This window comes from Nannospalax galili, unplaced genomic scaffold (genome assembly GCF_000622305.1).
Source record: "Nannospalax galili isolate Female #2095 unplaced genomic scaffold, S.galili_v1.0 scaffold652, whole genome shotgun sequence".
NCBI lineage: Eukaryota > Metazoa > Chordata > Mammalia > Rodentia > Spalacidae > Nannospalax > Nannospalax galili.
The window spans coordinates 1,924,762-1,943,602 of NW_008332152.1; the positions used below are offsets into that span (position 1 = coordinate 1,924,762).

The 18,841-nt window shown below is 54.1% G+C and overlaps 2 protein-coding genes across 3 annotated transcripts; one reads left to right on the forward strand and one right to left on the reverse strand.

Annotated features, from left to right (window-relative positions):
- Nucleotides 1–3,066: 3,066 nt before the first annotated feature.
- Nucleotides 3,067–4,016, reverse strand: LOC103729372 (extensin). The gene is made up of 2 exons (XM_008827418.1): nucleotides 3,675–4,016; nucleotides 3,067–3,552 (listed from the first exon to the last, which is right to left on the reverse strand). The coding sequence occupies exons 1-2, from the start codon at nucleotides 4,014–4,016 to the stop codon at nucleotides 3,067–3,069; spliced, it is 828 nt and encodes a 275-aa protein (XP_008825640.1).
- A 59-nt stretch (nucleotides 4,017–4,075) lies between these two features.
- On the forward strand, nucleotides 4,076–17,859 carry Rrp1 (ribosomal RNA processing 1). 2 transcript variants are annotated; one of them, XM_029560777.1, is made up of 13 exons: nucleotides 4,076–4,277; nucleotides 5,162–5,244; nucleotides 6,279–6,336; nucleotides 8,048–8,133; nucleotides 9,104–9,165; nucleotides 11,347–11,476; nucleotides 11,715–11,779; nucleotides 11,939–12,108; nucleotides 13,427–13,506; nucleotides 14,186–14,283; nucleotides 14,563–14,582; nucleotides 15,354–15,479; nucleotides 16,293–17,859. In XM_029560777.1, exons 1-13 carry the CDS (start codon nucleotides 4,145–4,147, stop codon nucleotides 16,442–16,444), a joined length of 1,263 nt encoding a protein of 420 aa, XP_029416637.1. In that variant the 5' UTR covers nucleotides 4,076–4,144; the 3' UTR covers nucleotides 16,445–17,859. The 2 variants fall into 2 exon arrangements, with proteins under 2 accessions (XP_029416637.1, XP_008825608.1); XM_008827386.3 differs by having other exon boundaries at nucleotides 4,078–4,277; nucleotides 11,921–12,108.
- Nucleotides 17,860–18,841: the final 982 nt, after the last annotated feature.

Below are 18,841 nucleotides of genomic sequence, written 5' to 3' on the forward strand. Positions count from 1 at the left end.
TGCCCTCTTCTGACCTATGTGAGCATTGCATGGCATGGGTGTACTTACATACATGCAGGCAATACACTCAAACACTTAAAAATAAAATAATAAATAAAATATAAAAAAGTAAAGTGTCAGGGGCTGGAAAGATGGCTCAGTAGTTAAGAGCACTGACTGCTCTTGCAGAGGACCCGGGTTTGATTCCCAGCACCCACACAGTGGCTATGAACTGTCCTTAACTCCAGTTTCAGGGCAATCTGAAGCCCTCTTAAGACCTCCGCAGCATTTCATGACACAGGTGCACTCAATACATGCAGGCGATAACACGTAAAATAAAAACGTAAACACGTAACATAAAAATAATAAATAGAACATAAAAAAATTTTTTTGGTCTTTTTGAGACAGGGTCTCCCTGTAGCCCCAGCTGGCCTGGAAATCATTGTGTAGACCAGGCTGGCCTTGAACTCACAGAGATCCACCTGCCTCTGCCTCCCAAGTGCTGGGAGTAAAGGCATGCGCCACCACGCCCAGCTAATTTTTTAAATTAACTAATTAACTGTGTGTGTGCGTGTGTGTGCGTGTGATGCATGTATGCATGCATATGTGCTATGGCAGGTGTGTGGAAGTCAGAGGACAACTTGTAGGAGCGAGTTCTCTCCTACTTTGTAGTTCCTGGGGATTGAACTCAGGTCATCAGGCTCACTGGCAAGTACCTTTACCTGTTGAGCCATCTTGCTGGTCCTGATTTTTTGTTTTGTTTTGTTTTTTGAGATGGTGTCATGTAGCCCTGACTGGCTTCAAACTTGCTATATAACCAGAGATGTGGTGGCAGAGATCAAACTCGGGGTTTAATACACGCTGCACAAGTACTCTGTCAACTGAGCTACACTCTCAGCTCCTTTAATTTTTTAAAAATTTATTTCTTTTTATGTGTATGAAAGTGTTGCCTGCACATATGTAAGTGTACCCATGTCATGCAATGCCCACAGAGGCCAGAAGAGGGCGTCAGATTCCCTGGGACTGGAGTAACAGACAGTTGTTAGCTGCCATGTGGGTGCTGGGATTCAAAACCAGGTCTTCTGCAAGAACAGCCAGTGCTCTTAACCACTGAGCCATCTCTCCAGCTCCTTTAAAATTTTAAATTGTATGTGTATGAGTGTTTTGCCTGCATGCATATAAGTGTACTACATGTATGCAATGCCTGGGAAGGACCGAAGAGAGCATTGGGTCCCTTGGAACTGGAGTTTACAAATGGTTGTTAGCCACCATGTGGGTACTGGGAACGGACCCCAGGTCCTCTGCAGGAGCAACCAGTTCCCTTAACCACTGAGCCATCTCTCCAGCCTCACCTGCATTTTTAATAATGTCTCAACACAGTAAACGAATTTTAATTACAATGGTGGTGGAAAAAAATCAAACAAAAGGGAAACCGAGGAGCATGCGGTAGGAGGAGGGAAGGGGCTTAGCTGGAAGGGGTCTGTGGGGTGCATGAGCCTACTGCCCGCTAAAATGCAGTCTGTTTATTGCTGAGCACTGTTGACGGGAAGAGAGCATTCTGACTCCTTTCGTGTAGAATACTGGGGGTGAAGGTGATGCAGGCCAGGGGGAAATAATGATTAGGAGTTGGAAGACAGAAGAATAAATATCAAAATACACGCAGAGAGTCAACTGCAGGCAGCAGACCACTCATTTCTGGGAGAATAAGAACAGCTGGGGGCTGATGGGGCTAACAGGAAAGTTGTAAGGAATGCATCTCTGAAAGGTTCAGGAAAGGAGGCAGCTCTCTGTGTGTTCACACACAACACAAATGTGCACGTGTTTATGTATACATACACATGCACACAAATTACTGCCTTCCCTGTAAGCACAATACTATAAATAAAAGAAATACTTTCCAAATGGAAGCACGGCAAGGAGCAGCAGCCTCAGAGCCTCACAGTGGCCCACACCTGGCTAGTGCGAGCTGGCCTGGGAGGAGGCAAGCGGCAGCCAGAACTGGCTTTTGCATAATACCAAGAAAAACCTGAGTCACAGGAAGAGGCCCTTATCAGCTCTCCGCTCCTCAGCTCCTGGCTCTCCCTCAACTTACCCTGGGCACCAAGTGACTGCGTTATAAAGAGAGGACGAGTCTGGACTTTTGCTTGGGTGGATGACTAAGATATCTATCACCTGCCGAAAGGTGTGTGTGTGTGTGTGTGTGTGTGTGTGTGTGTGTGTGTGTGTGTGGTGTGGTGTGGTGTGCAGGCTCTTGTCGATCCTCACCTTCCACCTTGTTTGGGACAGAGTCTCTTCACTTAGTCCAGGCTAGCTGACTCTTGAAATTCTGGAGAGTCTCCTATTTCCCATTTCCCCAGTGCTACTGCATCTGGCTTTTGCACGGGTTCTGGAGAGAGACTGAGTGGTTGGAGGTGCATAAGAGGTTCATGTTCTATAATGGAGTGGGGGGCATCATGCACAACTGTGTCACATACACGTGTATGTGAAAACCCCAGTTATAAAAACATTCAGGTTGCTGAAGACCTAACGTGTTCCGCGTCAAGATCAGGTTCAAGGTGGATGTATGGATGCAGACGGGCTCTAAGTCATCACCATGGCACCTGTGGCAGAGGTGCATAAGAGGTTCATGTTCTATAATGGAGTGGGGGGCATCATGCACAACTGTGTCACATACACGTGTATGTGAAAACCCCAGTTATAAAAACATTCAGGTTGCTGAAGACCTAACGTGTTCCGCGTCAAGATCAGGTTCAAGGTGGATGTATGGATGCAGACGGGCTCTAAGTCATCACCATGGCACCTGTGGCAGGAGGCCCCAACGTCCCAAGAAGCAGGAGACCTCATGCCCACCGCATTCTGCATTAGTCTATAGGAAGCTTTCCCAATCGTCCCCACAAATGACTCTCACCACTTATTTTCTGATCTAGGGCGCTGTCAAGCTTTGCACCCTGCTCTCCCGGGGTGTGCCTCTGTCTGTCCACCTTCAGGATGGGTTTCTGTCACCCTCTCCCATAACCTGGGTCACAGTGTCTTTCTTGCTTTTTCTGAAAAGTGAGTGTCCCCTTAGAGATTTAGCGGGGTGGATTCTCAGGGGACCCTGGCCCAGAGGGGTTGCAGGTAAGGCGCTGCGTGTAAGGTGCTGAGGGTAGGGTGCTGCGGGTAGGGTGCTGAGGGCAGGGTGCTGCGGGTAGGGTGCTGCGGGTAGGGGGTTGAGGGCAGGGTGCTGCGGGTAGGGTGCTGCGGGTAGGGTGTTGAGGGCAGGGTGCTGCGGGTAGGGTGCTGCGGGTAGGGGGTTGAGGGCAGGGTGCTGCGGGTAGGGTGCTGCGGGTAGGGGGTTGAGGGCAGGGTGCTGCGGGTAGGGTGCTGCGGGTAGGGGGTTGAGGGCAGGGTGCTGCGGGTAGGGTGCTGCGGGTAGGGGGTTGAGGGCAGGGTGCTGCGGGTAGGGTGCTGCGGGTAGGGGGTTGAGGGCAGGGTGCTGCGGGTAGGGTGCTGCGGGTAGGGGGTTGAGGGCAGGGTGCTGCGGGTAGGGTGCTGCGGGTAGGGGGTTGAGGGCAGGGTGCTGCGGGTAGGGTGCTGCGGGTAGGGGGTTGAGGGCAGGGTGCTGCGGGTAGGGTGTTGAGGGCAGGGTGCTGCCGGTAGGGTGTTGAGGGTAGGGTGCTGCGGGTAGGGTGTTGAGGGTAGGGTGCTGCGGGTACGGTGTTGAGGGTACGGTGTTGAGGGTAGGGTGCTGAGGGTAGAGTGTTGAGGGCAGGGTGCTGAGGGTAGGGTGCTGCGGGTAGGGTGTTGAGGGTACGGTGTTGAGGGTAGGGTGTTGAGGGCAGGGTGCTGCGGGTAGGGTGCTGCGGGTAGGGTGTTGAGGGTAGGGTATTGAGGGCAGGGTGCTGCGGGTACGGTGTTGAGGGTAGGGTACTGCTCCGAGCAGCGCTCCTGGAGCTGGTGCAGTAGTCACGGACCACCTGGGTAGACGGGACCTTCCCGCACACTTCTGGGCTGCAGTTGCGCTGCCCGGCCAGTAGGTGGCGGCAGCGCGCCGACATAGTCGCGGACGAGTGACGTTCCGTGGCGTCTCGGAAATGACGTACCAGTAGCGTCGCGCATGTGACGTGCCGTGTTGTCACGCGAGCGCCACAGCGGACGCGCCGGGTTTGTGGTCTAGGGTACCGCCATGGCTCCGGGCGTGCGGCTCCCGCCGGAGATCCAGTTAGCGCAGCGCCTGGCGGGTAACGAGCAGGTGACGCGGGACCGCGCGGTGCGGAAGCTGCGAAAGTACATCACCGCCAGGACGCAGCAGGCCGCAGGTGCGAGTGGACGCGTGGGGTCGGCCTCGGGACCGCTGGGCTCCGGACACGGAGCGCGTGGGGTCGGCCTCGGGACCGCTGGGCTCCGGACGCGAAGCGCGTGGGGTCGGCCTCGGGACCGCTGGGTTCCGCTCCGGCGGGTCTACGCCACCTTCTTGCGGGGCACCGACCCGGGGGGCTCCGCGTGGACTCCCCAAGCCGCCTGGCTCTCATCTCAGCTCAGGCCTCTCCCTCCCCTCCAGCGGCCCCGTCCTCACCCCGCGCACTCCTACTTCTGAAGCCCGCTCTTGCTCTTCCCGCCTGCCTTTTCCTCTGACGGCAGCGCTTTCCGCTGCTGGAGTGTAGTCTGTGCCCTCTAGTTCCCCAGAACCCGCTTCTTGTTACCTGCTCCCTGTTGCTGGATCCCTTCGCAGATGCAGATTTTAGGCTGGTGCAGAACCTTGGCTAGGGTCAGGGACCTGTGCTTTAGGAAGCTTTAACACCTTCAGTCAAAGACTCGCCACTCGAGAATGGGAAAATGGGCCCCCCGGCACCTTGGTCCACCTCCTTCCTAACTTGAATGACTAACTTTCGCCTTTCGATACCCGAAGTGTAATAGAAGTTACTCCTCAGTGTAAAATTGGCCGAATTTCACGTTAAGTACGGGAACACCATCCAGCAGGGAAAGGGCTGAGGTTCAGAGTTTTGACACAGAGGCCGATCTCTCATTTAGTGGGTGCATGGAGCTCCAGCAGTCACGTGTGTGACTGATTTGAGCTGGAGGATAGCTGGGGTGGAGGTACTGGATACCCAGTTCCTGCCCAGTGATAGGAGTTTGGAGTAATTAGGCTGCCGTACTTACCTCCTGGCTCTGAAAGGTTGCGTTCTGGGGTCTTGTGATACAGGTGGTTTCACTCATGACGAGCTGCTGAAGATATGGAAAGGACTGTTTTACTGCATGTGGATGCAGGATAAGCCTCTCCTGCAGGTGAGTGCATGGGAAGGTAGCCCAAGAAGCTGGATGGAAGTGGCCTGGTGGGCAGCCCTGTTAACCTGGCCAGAGACACTGGGTGCAGTGGTGCACCTTGTTCCTTGTTCCCCTGTGGCTGGTGAGCCTGTGGTTAGAGGGCCTGGAGGAGGACAGCGTGGTTGGCTGAGTTCTAAGCACAGGGGCAGGCCAGGTCAGGTAAAGTCTGTGATTTTATCCCTGCTTTGGTTGGACACCCAATTCTGAAACAATGGAATTTGAGGGCAGAATTCAGGTCTCTTGGAAGTGAATTTCTCCCACTGGCCTTTGATAACAGTGGCTCTCGGCTTGTGAATGGTTTATGTTCAGAATCCTCCAGCTGGAGGACCCTTACCTAACTGCAGATTCCTAGCCCCTATTATTATTTTATTTTGTGTGCAGGGTGTTTTGCCTGCATATATGTACCTGCACCATGTGCATGCAGTGCCCTGCAGAGGCCAGAAGAGGGTGTTGCATCCCCTGAAACTGGAGTTAGGGCTGGTTGTTAGCCATCATGTGGCTGCTAGGATTTGAACCCAGGTCCTCTGGAGGAACAGCAAGTATTCTTAACTGCTAAGCCATTCTCTCTAGCCCCCCTGGCCCATGTTCTTGTGTCTCTTCAGGGGAAGTTCTGGAATCTTAGCAAGTGTATTGGGTAAAGCTTGGTACCAAAATGCAGGAGGATAGTAAGTGATTCATGGGTCTGCTTGGCCATGTTTCCTGCTGGTGAAGTGGCTGTGTCCCAAGGCTCCCTTCACATCTCCCACACTCCCTATGGTGGCTGTCACCCGCTCAGGGCACAGCGTCAGTCAGGTTGGCACTGACTACCTTGTTTATGGAGAGAGTGATGGCTCCAGCTGTAGCGTGGGCCTTTTGTAGCAGGGAGACTTGCAAAACTTGGAGTACCCTGGACTGAGGCCAGGGTTCTCTGTGATGAGCGAGTGAACATTTGGAAGTGTTTGCTGTCAGAGTGCAATGCTTCAGGGCCTGAGGGTGTTCTTCTGTTTCCTACACAGGAAGAACTAGGAAGGACCATTTCCCAGCTCACCCATGCTTTTCAGACCACAGAGGCACGTGAGTACACTGCTGTAGTTAAGTCTGTTCTGTAAACACCAGAGTCAAGATTCAGAGCCAGAGGTGCAGACTTAAGTTCTAAGATCTGACACCAGAGGGAGCCAGCTGGTGTTGGGTGCTCGTGGTGTGGAGCACGGCTCAGTGCTGAGCCTGTGCTGACTCACTTTCCCAAACAGACCTGGCTGGAGAGTGAAAGGCAGAGATGAGGTAGAAAAGCCCAGTGCCCTGACACTAGGTACTTGGAGTTCCCTGATAGCCGTGGTGTTCCTTCAGTGTGTTTCCTAGCTGTTCTGTTTTTCATCTGCCCGCCCGTTGGAATCACCTAGGCAGCCTTTGAAAATCTTGGGGTTCAGACACAGTCCAGGTCAGCCCAGCTCCCTGGATGTGGCCTGTGCACCAGGTCTCGGGCCTCTTGTGCATAACTGAGGACAGCAAGGGCCAGGGGCAGCCCTGACAGTGGCTGGGAGCCTGTGCTCATGTCCTTAGTGATGTGGGTTAGTTTTGTTAAAACGATAGTTGGCAAATTGAGGGGATGTGTATGCATTTTCTCAGTTTGGGAGAGGCCCTCTTCCCCCACCTCCCCACCTTTTTAAAGACAGGTTCTCACTGTATATAGCCAAGCTGGTCTTGAACTTGGCTTCTTCCTGTCTCCACTTCCCCAGATGTTGGGATCATGGGTGTGCATCACAGAGCCAGGAGATCTCTTTAATTGCATGTAAAAGATAAGAGTGGGTCCGCGGGGCTCCCTAATCTTTGATCTCTTAAGAACTGGCAAGAGAGCCCTGTGTGGTGTGTGGTGCATGCCTTTAATCCCAGGACTCGTGGAGGGGGGTCAGAGGCAGGTGGATCTCTGTTCAAGGCCAACCTGGTCTACATAGTGAGTTCCAGGCCAGCTGTGGCTACAGGGAGACCCTGTCTCAAAAAGACTTTAAAAAAAAAAAAAGCCGGCAGGATAGTTGTGGTGCTGAGTGCAGTGCCAGAGTGATCTCTGGTGGCTTGGTCACCAGGCCACCAGGACTGAGCCCTCTGAGCAGCCCTTTGCTGGTGTAGAATTTCTGTAGAGAGAGGAGTTGCTTCCTTTGTGCCCCAGGGCTGGCTCCTCCTGAGACCTGTCTACTTGGCACGCACAAAGCATCTGTCTTCTCCCTGTTCAGTCTGGTTAGAGTGGGCCCATCCTTGTGACCCTGCTTTAATTCCCCGTGCAAAGCCCCTCTCTACAATGATCACTTTTGGAGTATGTGGGGTTAGAGCTTCTCAAGATTTTTAGGGGGACGCAGTTGAACCTTAGCATCTTGTGTCTGACGAACCTGTCATCTGCAGGGTGAGTGGATCTTGTCAGGCGAGCACCAGGCAACCGAGTACAGTGACTTTTGTGACTCCTTGCAAAAGGTCTGGCTTGGTGTTAGGAGGTCCTCAGCCCAAACCAAGGCAGAGACATGAGGTCTGGGAAGGACATGGCCCCAGCGGTCACTTTGCCAGTACCATCTACCTTTTTGAACCTTTGTTGGGAAAATGTGGCGATGGCTTGATTTGTGCTGTGCGGTGTTTTCTCTGGAGCCTGGAAGTCCTGTGCACTAAGCTCCACACGTGGTGTTTCTTTCCAGCCGAGCACACAAGTGGGGAGCCCCAGGGCTGCGGAGCGGGACTTCCTGAGCACATGCTCTCTTCCCTGTGGCTCTGGTGTTCATACAGGTGTACTCTCGCCCTCTAGAGCACCTGTTTCTGCGGGCCTTCTGGCAGACCATGATCCGTGAGTGGGTGGGCATCGACAGACTGCGCCTGGACAAGTTCTACATGGTAAGGACAGTGCCGGCCCCTGAGGCAGGTGACCCACCAGCCCAAGGGCTCAGCAGGGGCTCGTTTGGCATGTGTTTGCCTTCACAGCTGCAGAAGTGTTTGTCCCCATCCTGGAAGGTCAGTGAGAAGGTGAATTCCACCCTAGAGCATTGTGCTGGGCTTGGAACAGGAGTCTTACCACAGCCTTCCTCGAGGGGTCAGTGCTGAGCCATTGTGACTGAGCCCTGGCCCAGCACATGGCAGTTAGTCTGCTGCCTGTAAAAATCCCTTGGGCCAAGAGTTACTCTTATTTTTGTTTTAGGCACAGTCTCATCGTGCAACCCTGATTAGCCTGGAACACACTATGTAGACCCAACCGAGATGCTCCTGCCTCTGCTTCCCACGTGGCTCCTTTTTTCTCCTTCCCTGTTCTCTTCTCTGGGCCAATGATTTGCCTCAGAAATCTAAGGGAACTGAGTTTCATAGGAACCCTATGTGTCACTCTGACCCCTCCCCCAGTGAATTCATGGTCCTGTCACTAAATAGGTGCCTGTTCACTGTGGTGCTAGAGCCTGGCCACAGAACACTGTGGTGCTAGAGCCTGGCCAGAGAAACTTGGAACTTAAGGATGAAGGATGGGCTGTCGGCCCCTGGCTGGATCTACTGCCTATAACAGGATGTCCTGTATGAAGTTGCAGCTCTGAATGTGATGGTCTAGGCTGCTGGTCTTTTATATGGTGAAAGCTGTTGCTTTCCAAGGCCCATTTCCCATGTGCACTGTGTGGCCGAGTTCCTGTTGTTCATAACATCAGATCTCAGCTAGGTGCAGGGCTGCAGACTCTAGGCCCAGGGTCCATCCCATCTGCAGCTCTCCAACTGACCACAAACCTTGGGACAGGCCATGGCTTTACTTTTAGGGGTCTCGGAACACAGGGAGGCTTGGTAGTGTCTTGGCTGCCTCGCACTAACGTGAATCTCTTTCATGCCAAAGCTCATGCGGATGGTCCTGAGTGAGTCATTGAAAGCCCTGAAGACCCAAGGATGGGAAGAAAGGTGGGTCTACACTGAGAGTCAAATTTCACAGGCAGGTTGGGGCGTGGGGGAGCTGTGTCCCTGGGCTCTTTCCCCATTCCTAGGGCTGGGAGTCCTGAGTTTTTCTTGTGATGCTTTGTCGTAGAGAGATGATCTTCAGGTTACTGGGCACCACTGATGGTGCTGAATTAAGCCATTTGCATAGAGTAAAACGGTTTATGTGATGTCGTTCCTCAGCTGAGTTGCCCCAGTGTGCTGTCTGTGGGGCAGACTCCTGTCCATTGGTGAAGTTGTGTTGTCCAAGCCATCACTCACCCAGGCCGCTTATGTTTGCCCATGGTGCTAAGGTGGGCTGGCCTGTGTTCCTGTTTGACCTTAGCTTCCGTGGTAGCAATGGACCTCTACTCTGCCAGGTCTGCTCCTGTCCCTTCCCTCGGGAGACCTGAGCTCAGAGAGCTGACCCCTAGGTCCCCCTGGTACCCTGTGGCTCTGCATCCAGCCTTGGGTGTCTAGATTCCCCAGCACTGAGTGGTAGCCTGAGTCCCACACCACAAAGCAGGTGTCTGAATGTTTTAACATTTTTTTAACTTAGTAAAAACATTACATATGAATTTTTCTGCTATGCTTTTTTTTTGAGGGGGGGGGTCTTGTTGAGACAGGGTCTCCCTGTAGCCCCAGCTGGCCTGGAACTCATAGAGATCCGCCTGCCTCTGTCTCCTGAGTGCTGGGATTAAAGGCTTGTGCCACCACGCCCGGCAAGACCTCAGACTTTTATGAGACAATAAAAACTGTTTCTCCCTTTTATTGCTACTGGACATTAAGCCCAGGGTCTTGAGCACATTAAGCCCTGAAAAGTGATTTAACTAAGCAGGTGTTGCTCTGAAGGTGGTGTATCTGTGCCTGTGTGCCTCTGCCCCATCCACATCTGCTGCAGCACCTGGGTTTTGCTTTTGTTTTTTAGGGGTTGGGGGTGGGATAGCAAAGGCTTAGGAAAAAAAATGTATGCGGAATTGCAGAAGTCCACCTTAAAGAAGGTGGATTCTTATGCTGAGTACTCAAAGCAGGGCCCAGCTGTCAGCCGCTGTTGGTAAGGAGCGTGGCTTTCAGGATAGGTTGTCTGCACAGTGAAAACTAGCATAGCTTGCCCCAGCCCGCTTTGCTGTCCCGATGGTAGAATGAGCACATGTTGGTCTGTGGTACGGAAACCACCTTCAGGGCTGTCTTGCCTCTAGGTTTGCCACTGGGGGTCTTTTCACCCCCAGTGAGGACTGTGGCCTGTAACTAGCTTATTCAGGGCCCAGTTGTGTTGCTTACTATGACTTGCACTGAATTCAGTATGGCAACTGTTTTAGTTTTCCTCCTCGTGGTAAGGAGTTGCTGTTGGCTGGGCACACTCCTCCCTGCCCTGGGGTCACAATGCTACTGACGGAGCCCGTGTGGCCGGCTTCAGGTGTTCCTGCTGCGTGATGGTGTCATCAGTAGAACTTGTCTATCTCTGGTCTTCTTTTGGTTTGTACCTGATCTTGCTGTGTTCTCCTTTTTCTTAAGCCTGGTAGAGCACCACTTTCCTTCTTGTGACCAGTGGCATTGGAGTTGTCAGGGCACCTTAGAAAGCACACGTGACAGTATCAGGCTGGCAGACATCTGCACTGTCAGCAGCCCAGGAGTTTTGGGGGTACCAAGTCTACTGAAGACCTGGCCCTCTGGTGCTCTCTGGTCCATGGCTCTGAGACAGACCAGGCTGTGTGCCAGGAGGAGTTAGGGCCACACTGCCTTCTCAGGTCACCAGCCAAGAGCCCATGTGTCAGGGCCAGGAAGCCAGTGGACGGCTCATATCCCAGTCCTTTCTGGTACTCCTTTCTCTTGGCCTCTGGTCTGTTCTGACCTGACACATATTCCCAGAGAGAGCCATCTGACAAGGGCCAGAGTCTTAGGGGAGGTTTCCTTGTTTTGAGAACGGTGTGTGTTCCCACGTGGTGTGTTTGTGGCCAAAAGCCAGACTCGTGTTCTGGGGCTAGCCCTGGCCACAAACCTGGACTAGCAGAACTGCTCACTGGTCTTTGCCTGTGGGAGTGAAAGTTGGTGTTGATGGATGATGGCACCTGCCCATGCATGTTCCTGCCAAAACTCATAGGAGAGGAGCAGGGCCCATGCTGACCTGTGACCCTCAGGGCTGCTGCTGTACCTGCCCTCTCTTCTCAGACAGGTTGAACAGCTGCTGGAGCTGCTGACCACTGAGATATTGAACCCCGACAGCCAGGCCCCCAATGGGGTGAAGAGCCACTTCCTTGAGATCTTCCTGGAGGAGCTGACCAAAGTGGGGGCTGCAGAGGTAAGGGGGATCGAGGGGGAGGCTGTGGAGGTGAGGTGGGTCCATCCGAGTGGGGGCTGCAGAGGTACGGGGGATCGAGGGGGAGGCTGTGGAGGGCAGGTGGGTCCATCCGAGTGGGTGCTGCAGAGGTGAGGTGGGTCCAGGTAGAGGCTGTGGAGGTGAGGGAGGGTCCAGGTGGGGGCTGCAGGGTACAGTGCATGTGCCCAGGACTGAGCTACCTTACCTGGCTTTCCGACAGCTCACCGCAGACCAGAACCTACAGTTCATCAACCCCTTCTGCCAGATTGCGGCTCACACTGAAGAGTAAGTGGCAGGCGACTCCTGGAGTCTGACCTTGCTCATTCCCTGTCAGGCTCCGTGGCCATTGGCCGTCCATGCGGGAGAGAGGCCTGGTGCCTGAGAGCCCAGCCCAGTGGGCGCTCTGACCTCTGCTCCACCTCTCAGTTCCCTGGTTTTGCACAGTATCACTCGGAACATCTTTGAGACGATTGTGGAACAGGCTCCCTTAGCCATCGAAGACCTAATGAATGAGCTGGACGCACAGAATGGGGAAGAGGACGTGTCAGATGGTGACGAGGAGTCTTCAGAGGGTGAGCAGGAACAAGACAGCGCACGTAGGAGGCCGCCTGCAGGTGAGCGCTCAGGCCTCTCCCTGGTACCTGTCCTGGCCGAGTCTCGGGGTCTTGCTGGGTTGTTGTAGCTGTTTCTGGCTGGTCCATTTCTTCTGTCGGTTCCAGAGTTCCTTATTTTTTTTTTTTTTTTTTTGTCTTTTTGAGACAGGGTCTCCCTGTAGCCCCAGCTGGCCTGGAACTCACTATGTAGACCAGGCCGGCCTTGAACCCACAAAGACCGCCTGCCTCTGCCTCCGATTGCGGGGATTAAAGGTGTGTGCACTTTGCCCAGCTTCAGAGTTCCTTATTTCGTGGCCTTTAACACAAAGCACACAGGTTCTCTCCCCTAAACCTGTCTTGGCCCTGGTGCCCAGCATTGTCTGGTTGCCAACTGCCCTAAGGCTACAGTGCTCCCTAGGTCCTGCCTGGCACCTGCCCTTGGGTCTCTTTCTACCTGGCGTGTGGTACTCTCATGCCATGCTGACCTCCATTTATAGTGCAGCACCCATCTTGGTTTGTCTTTGGTGGTGGTGGTACTAGGGATGGAGCCAGGGCCTTGTGCACTAGGCAAGTGCTCTACCACTAAGCGGTGTCCCTGCCTTTGCCCTGCTTCTTTACCCGGCTTCTCTGCCTCCAATGGTCACTTCTCCCTGATCTTTTCCCTCTAGCTTCCTCCAGGACAGGGCTCTAGTTGGTCACCGATGCCAAGGTCTGTGCCTGACTACATTTTGGTAGAGGGACAAGTGAACAGATCCTGTGTTCTTTTTAACAAATGGCCCTTTGATTTCGGGTTTGGGTCCAGCCTGGACTGCTTCATCTGGATGCTATGGTTACTGACCCGGGGAGGGGAATGCTCTGCACTGTTGGTGTCTTAGCTTAGGACCCCTGCTACTGTACGTGCCCCAGGGTATGCATGCTCATGATCCCAGCGCTTGGAAGGCTGAGACAAGAGAAGCTCCCAGAGTTCAAGATCAGCCTGGGCCGTACAGGGCGTAGCAGGCCAGCTAGGGCTAGACAGCAAGACCTTGTTTCAACCCTACTCCCTGCCAAGAAGGTAACGCTGTCGAGCACACAGCCGAGCTCAGCGCCCCAAGCTAAACGTGTTCTAGTGGCTCCTGGCTCAGACCCACTGCTGGAATACCTGGTACTGCCTAAGGCGCCCACCAACCAAGCACCTGTTCCATGGGACGCCTTCCCTCCTCTTTGTATTCTAGAAACACACAGCTGCCCTCCCAGCCTGTGTCAGCAAGTGAGCACGGGGCCTTCAGTGCCAGATATGAGTGTTGGGGCTGCACCCCAAGCTGCTGCTCTTGAGTTCCAGGCTCCCTTTTGTTTTTAGGCTCCATGCATGGGACTGACCCTGAGGCAGATGGGGAACAGGTGCAGGATGATGAGGATAGCGCTGGCCCTGTCCTTCAGGTAGGCATGTGTGTCTGGGCTCTAAGCTTGACTCCTGCCCTCTGGATGGCCTTCACAGAGGCTGGCTTTTGGGGAAGGATGTGTACTGGGCTACTGGGCAGCTCCAGGTGTGTGCTGGGAGGCGGGCACAGGGGCTGAGCCAGGCCTGGCTCCACTTTATGGCCTTCCTGGGGTGTGTGGGCTGCACTCTCAGGTCTGACCCAGTCTTTGGGGTGCTAGGCCTGAACAGGGTGGCTGAGTGGTCTGCATCTGGGTCATACAGTCAGCTCAGGAAGTAGATTGGCAAGGTCAGGCAGATTGAGAGCTGCTAATAGCAATGATGTGTCACATGAACACATCTTAAGTATCTTTGGGTTACACAAAGTGTGTCAGGTGATGTTCACTTGTTTTGTTCCTACTTACGTGCTTATTTGGGAATTAGAGGCTACCCTCTGCTGCTCTGGCTGTGCTTCTGCTGAGCCCTGGCGCCTGTTCGCTGGGTATAGCTATGGCGCCTGCCAGACCCAGTCAGTGACTGTAGCATTTGCTGGAAGAGTGCTGAGTGGCATCGGTGGGTCTGTCCTTGTGGGGAACAGAAGTCTCTGTGTTGGACTGTGTCTTCTTAGTGTGGTGGGGTTTGTGTGCTTGGAGCACGTGGATGGGGACTGACTCTTGCCTCCCTGGTATATTTTTGAAACAGTTTGATTACGAAGCGGTTGCAAACAGATTGTTTGAGCTTGCCAGTGGACAGAGCACGCCTTCTCAAAACAGGAAGCGCCTCTACAAAGTGATCCGAAAGTGAGTCTGGGTACCTGGCCTCGTCCTTGGTGCTGTCCTTCAGTGCTGTTCGCTGCGTTCTCCCCGCCTGCTGCCGCTGCTGTGTGTTGTCCTGCAAGTGGCTGAGCCAGGCACAAGGTCCTCAGAACTGAACTGGGAAGGTGCTCACCAAGGCAGCATGCTTGGGGCTCCCTCTGAAGCCCCCAGGTGGCCCCCAGTAGGACTGCAGGGTAACTGGTGTGGCCTCCTGTCCCTGGCAGAACACAGCTGAGTGGTGACAGAGTCTTTCTTCTCTTTCAGGTTGCAGGGACTGGCTGGAGGTGAGCATCTGGTGGGTGCCAAGTGTCCTCTTAGACCCTGATGGAGGAGGCGCTGGTCTCTGTGGGGTGGAGTGGTTTGCAGTGATCCCTCAGGCTTGAGAGGGCCCCGCAGAGGCCTGTGTCTTGGAGGCAGAGGGGTTAGGCCCAAAGGCTTGCTGAGCGGTGTTGACCTCATTGCCCAACCTGCCTCTGAGGCTGTGCAGTGCTTTACTGGCCCCTGATCTTAAGCAGCTTCTGGTGATGCGCTGTCTCAGGCGTATGGCACAGATGACCTAGAGGACAGCCAGCCTCAGTGGGCTCTGAAAGTTCAGATGTGCACCCGTTGAAGGTTACTTAGATTCCTACAGATCCCCCCTTTGCTTCTGCCAGAACATTTCACTTCCCTTATTCTGTCTTGTTGTTGAGCCTGCCTCTCTGTGTGGCCGAATGCGCCTTAATGCTTCATGCATGTCCAGTATTTTTAGGTAAAGCTTTGCCAATGTACAAGAATCCCTGTAGCAGTACAGAACATTACCCCTAGGCACGAGTTCCCTTGTACCTCTCCTAGCAGAAGCCTATTTGAAAAGTAGACCTGGCATTGTCTGTGTGCCAGGAATTGGTTTTCTGGACGCCTTTAGTTCTGAGCTGGGTGGGTGTGACCTACTCAGTGGATCCCAGCACCTGACATTGCTAAACAAATTGCCTCTGATATGAAAGCAGGCCTTTCCTGCTTTGAGGTATTGCACCTCTAAGCCCCACCTTCAGCATACTGACCATCACCTGGGTTCTTAGGCACGTTCCCGGAGGATGATGTCCCTGAAAAAGCCTACAAGAAGCTGCTAGAAGGGAGACGGGAGCCAAAGAAAAAAAAGAAGAAGAAGAAACGTTTGCTCAAATTGCAGCCACAGAATGAGAGAGGTAGGACCCAAGGTGGTCGCCCCACCTGCCCTGTGGCCCTGCTCATGTCATGTGATGTCTGGGGCTCCCCCCCAGGCCCACAGAGCACCAGTCCTGAGGACCCCTTCACTCTTCCCCTTTCTAAGTCTGAAGTCCTGTAGTCTGGAGACTGTCCTCAGACCATAGTGCCTGTGCTGTGGCTGGGCTGCCTGACCATCTTCTGAGCCTTACCTGTCCTCCATTCTCCGGAGAGCTCAGCCTTGCCACCAGCATTGCCGTTTACTTCAGGGACTCTTCCCGCATTAGCACTCCTGGCCAGTGTGTGGTAAAGGCTGCCCCAGGCCTGTCACTCTGTGCAAACCTAGGATCTGTCCTGTGAAGGGTCACTAGGTCCACCCTCTCTGGTTCAGCCAGCTTTATGTTGAGGCTGTCCATGTTGTTTCCCACTTTTAGCAGTAGCTTTCTACCAGCCTCCCCTCAGCCTGGCTCTAGACCCAGGCTAGATGCTGTCTTTCCAGCTCTCTGATGCACCGTGTTGAGCTACATTTGCTGGCCTTGGCACCCAGAGCTTGGCCCTCTGGCCAGCCACCTCTACTACCCCTTCCTGTGCCCTCCTCTAACTGCCCTGTCCTCAGCTAATCTGCTGCAGCCCGACTCCTGAGCCAAGCCCTGCCTGGGGTCCTGGCCGTCCACTGGAGCCCAGACAATATGAGGCTCCCTGGTCAGCTGTCAAGACCGTGTTGTCCCAGTACTGGCACCTGCAGTCACAGTGTCAGCTGAATAACATGTGCCTGCTGTCCCTGCAGCTCGTTCACAGCCTTGCTGTTTCCACAGGGGGAGGTGAGGCGGAAACCTCAAGTCCAGACCCAAACCCAGGGATTGAGAAGAGGAGCAGGAGGAGGCCCAAGAGGGCTGGCCAGAGACGAGTTCCCAAGAAGAGGAAGCCTCTGCCTGGAGCTAGAGCAGAGGGGACTGGTGTGCAGTAGTCTGGAAGAAGAAACAGCCATTGCAGGATGGGAAGTGAAGTGCCCAGCCCCAGCCTCCTGTTGGCACCTGGTTGAGCGGGACAGGTCACCTGGGCGTGCCTCCAAGATCCGTGGCTCCTTCTGTAGGGGATGAGCAGGAAGCTGAGCAAAGGAGGCGATGGTTAGGTGCCAGTCTGAGAATCACTCCTTCCTCAGGGCCAGCCTGTGTACCAGAAATACAAATCCTCCTGTGATGGCCCCTCTGAGGAACTAGAGAAGTCCAGCATGGGTCCTGGAGTCTGTCCCTGACCCAACCCCTCAAAGTGAGGAAAGCCAAGCCAAACACCTGCCTGTGTGTGGTCACTGTGGCTCCCACCCTGAGTGTCTGTAAAATAAAGCGCACCTTTATAGAGCACTGCCACTGCATCGCCATCTGTGGGCTGGGACAGGTGCCGCTTCACATGTACACACAAGCATGTGCACGTGCCACTGTGTGTACCACAGCATGTGTGGAGGTCAGAGAACAACTTGGGGGAGTCAGTGCCCCTCTACTGTGTGGGTTCTGGAGAGTGAACTCAGGTTGGCAGCCTTTACCCATGGAGCCCTATCTGCTTTGGGTGGCAGGGGGCTTGTGTACCTTGTATCTGAGATGAAGCCTTGCCAAGGAGCCACCATAGCCTTCCTGGTGGCTGTCTGGGTAGGCTCCTCACTCCTGCCTCATGACTTGTGCTGCTGTGGGTTTTCTGGAGGCTCCTGTGACTGAGAGGCCTCACCATCACTGGCTCCATCTGGGGCATTCTGTGCCTGTGTGGCCACAGTATGTGCTGAGACCCCAGCAGGGCCCAGGTACACTGGACTCAGCTCTCATTCTGAAGAGGCTGACATGGAGCTGGGTCTCCACCTTGAGCCAGCGCTGGGGCCATCACCATTGCTGAGGACTGGGGTTCACACGAGAGGCCATGGGAGGGAGGATTGCAAAGCCTTCGCCTGATGGGGTAGTTCCCTTCCTCAGGTGACCTAAGCTTGTCCATCAGAGCTGCAGCTGGCCAGAGTACAGCTGAGGACAGCATCAGGCATCACAGCTCACTGTCCACGCAGGAGGAACTGCTGCTCTTGGGCGTTCACGGTACGGGGACGCTCTGGAACTGGAGTTTCTTTGGTTTTCTCATCAGCCTCTCTGAAAGGAAATGTGCGTCAACCCTGCACAGATGCTACTGAGCAGAAATGAGGACTCATCAGTCAGGAGCCACAGTGAGCCCTCTAGAGCCAAGCAGTTAGTGCAGAGACTGCCCTGCTCAGCATTGTGGGCCTCCCAGACAGATGCAGAATGGAACCCAGGGCTCAGCCTTTGAGCAGGAACTGCTGAGTCACACGCCCAGCCACCTACTGTGTCCTGTGTGGACACTGTTAGGGATGGACTCCTGGGATTGGAACTGTAGGACAGTGTGAAAAAACAGCCGGCTTTAAAAAAATTTTTTTATGTGAGTATATTACTTGCATGTGTGTAAGTACACCTGTGTTGTGCAATGCCTGTGGAGGTCAGAGAGGGTGTTAGGTCTCCTGGAACTGGAGTTATAGACGGTTGTCAGCCGCCATGTGGGTGCTGGGAACTGAACCCAGGTCCTCTGCAAGAGCAGCCAGTGCTCCTAACCGCTGCATGTCTCTGGCCCCAACCAGCTCTTCTAGTGTTTGCGGTGCAGTGTTGAGGCGCCCCATTTTACGTTGTGGCCTTTGGGTTGCAGCCCTCGTCCAGGTGTGACCTTACATACAGGCACGACTTCAAGGGGGCACTCAACACCAGCACTAAAGTCCCTCTTTAAAACTGTCTGCGGCCGAGCATGGTGGCCCACACTTTTAATCCCAGCACTTGGGAGCCAGAGGCAGGTGGATCTCTGTGGCCTCTGTGAGGCAAGCTGGTCTACACAGTGAGTTCCAGGCCAGCAAGTAAAACAACTGCACGGAAGCTGGAGGGGGAACATTGGCTTGGGGACCTCAGGTTTTTCTCTTCAACTGATTAGACAAAACCCTTACCTCACACACTGGGGGAGCGGGCCGCCTGCTTTACTGACTCTACTAGGTTAAATCCATAGATGGGAGTTCGACCAAAGCTTGTCTGCCAACTTGCCACACTTTAATGGCCCTGCTGGAAGGGGTGGGGATGACAGAAGGCTACACCTAGGGGCCTGACCTGTTATGGTGATGTCTGGAACCTCTGGGAGCCCAATGGGGCTGGAGGCTCTATTACGCAGTCAGGACTGGAAACACAGGCTTCCCCTGTGACAGGTTAGGCTCCTGATTCAAATGGAGACATGCGGTGCCCACAAGGTGCGGCACCACCCACATAATCATCCCAGCCTGCCTGTCGTCCACTGCTCTGCCCACCACTTCCTCCCTCTTCATGGTTTCTCTTCTATGGCT

Bases quoted from the DNA above. Each gene is read 5' to 3' on its own strand.
- LOC103729372 (XM_008827418.1), bottom strand. From the start codon at position 4,016: ATGTCGGCGCGCTGCCGCCACCTACTGGCCGGGCAGCGCAACTGCAGC. The intron at 3,553-3,674 runs GTACCCGCAGCA...CCCTACCCGCAG, and splicing joins AACACCGTACCCTCAACACC to CACCCTACCCGCAGCACCCT.
- Rrp1 (XM_008827386.3), top strand. From the start codon at position 4,145: ATGGCTCCGGGCGTGCGGCTCCCGCCGGAGATCCAGTTAGCGCAGCGC. The intron at 11,477-11,714 runs GTAAGGGGGATC...GCTTTCCGACAG, and splicing joins CCAAAGTGGGGGCTGCAGAG to CTCACCGCAGACCAGAACCT. The intron at 14,284-14,562 runs GTGAGTCTGGGT...CTTCTCTTTCAG, and splicing joins CTCTACAAAGTGATCCGAAA to GTTGCAGGGACTGGCTGGAG.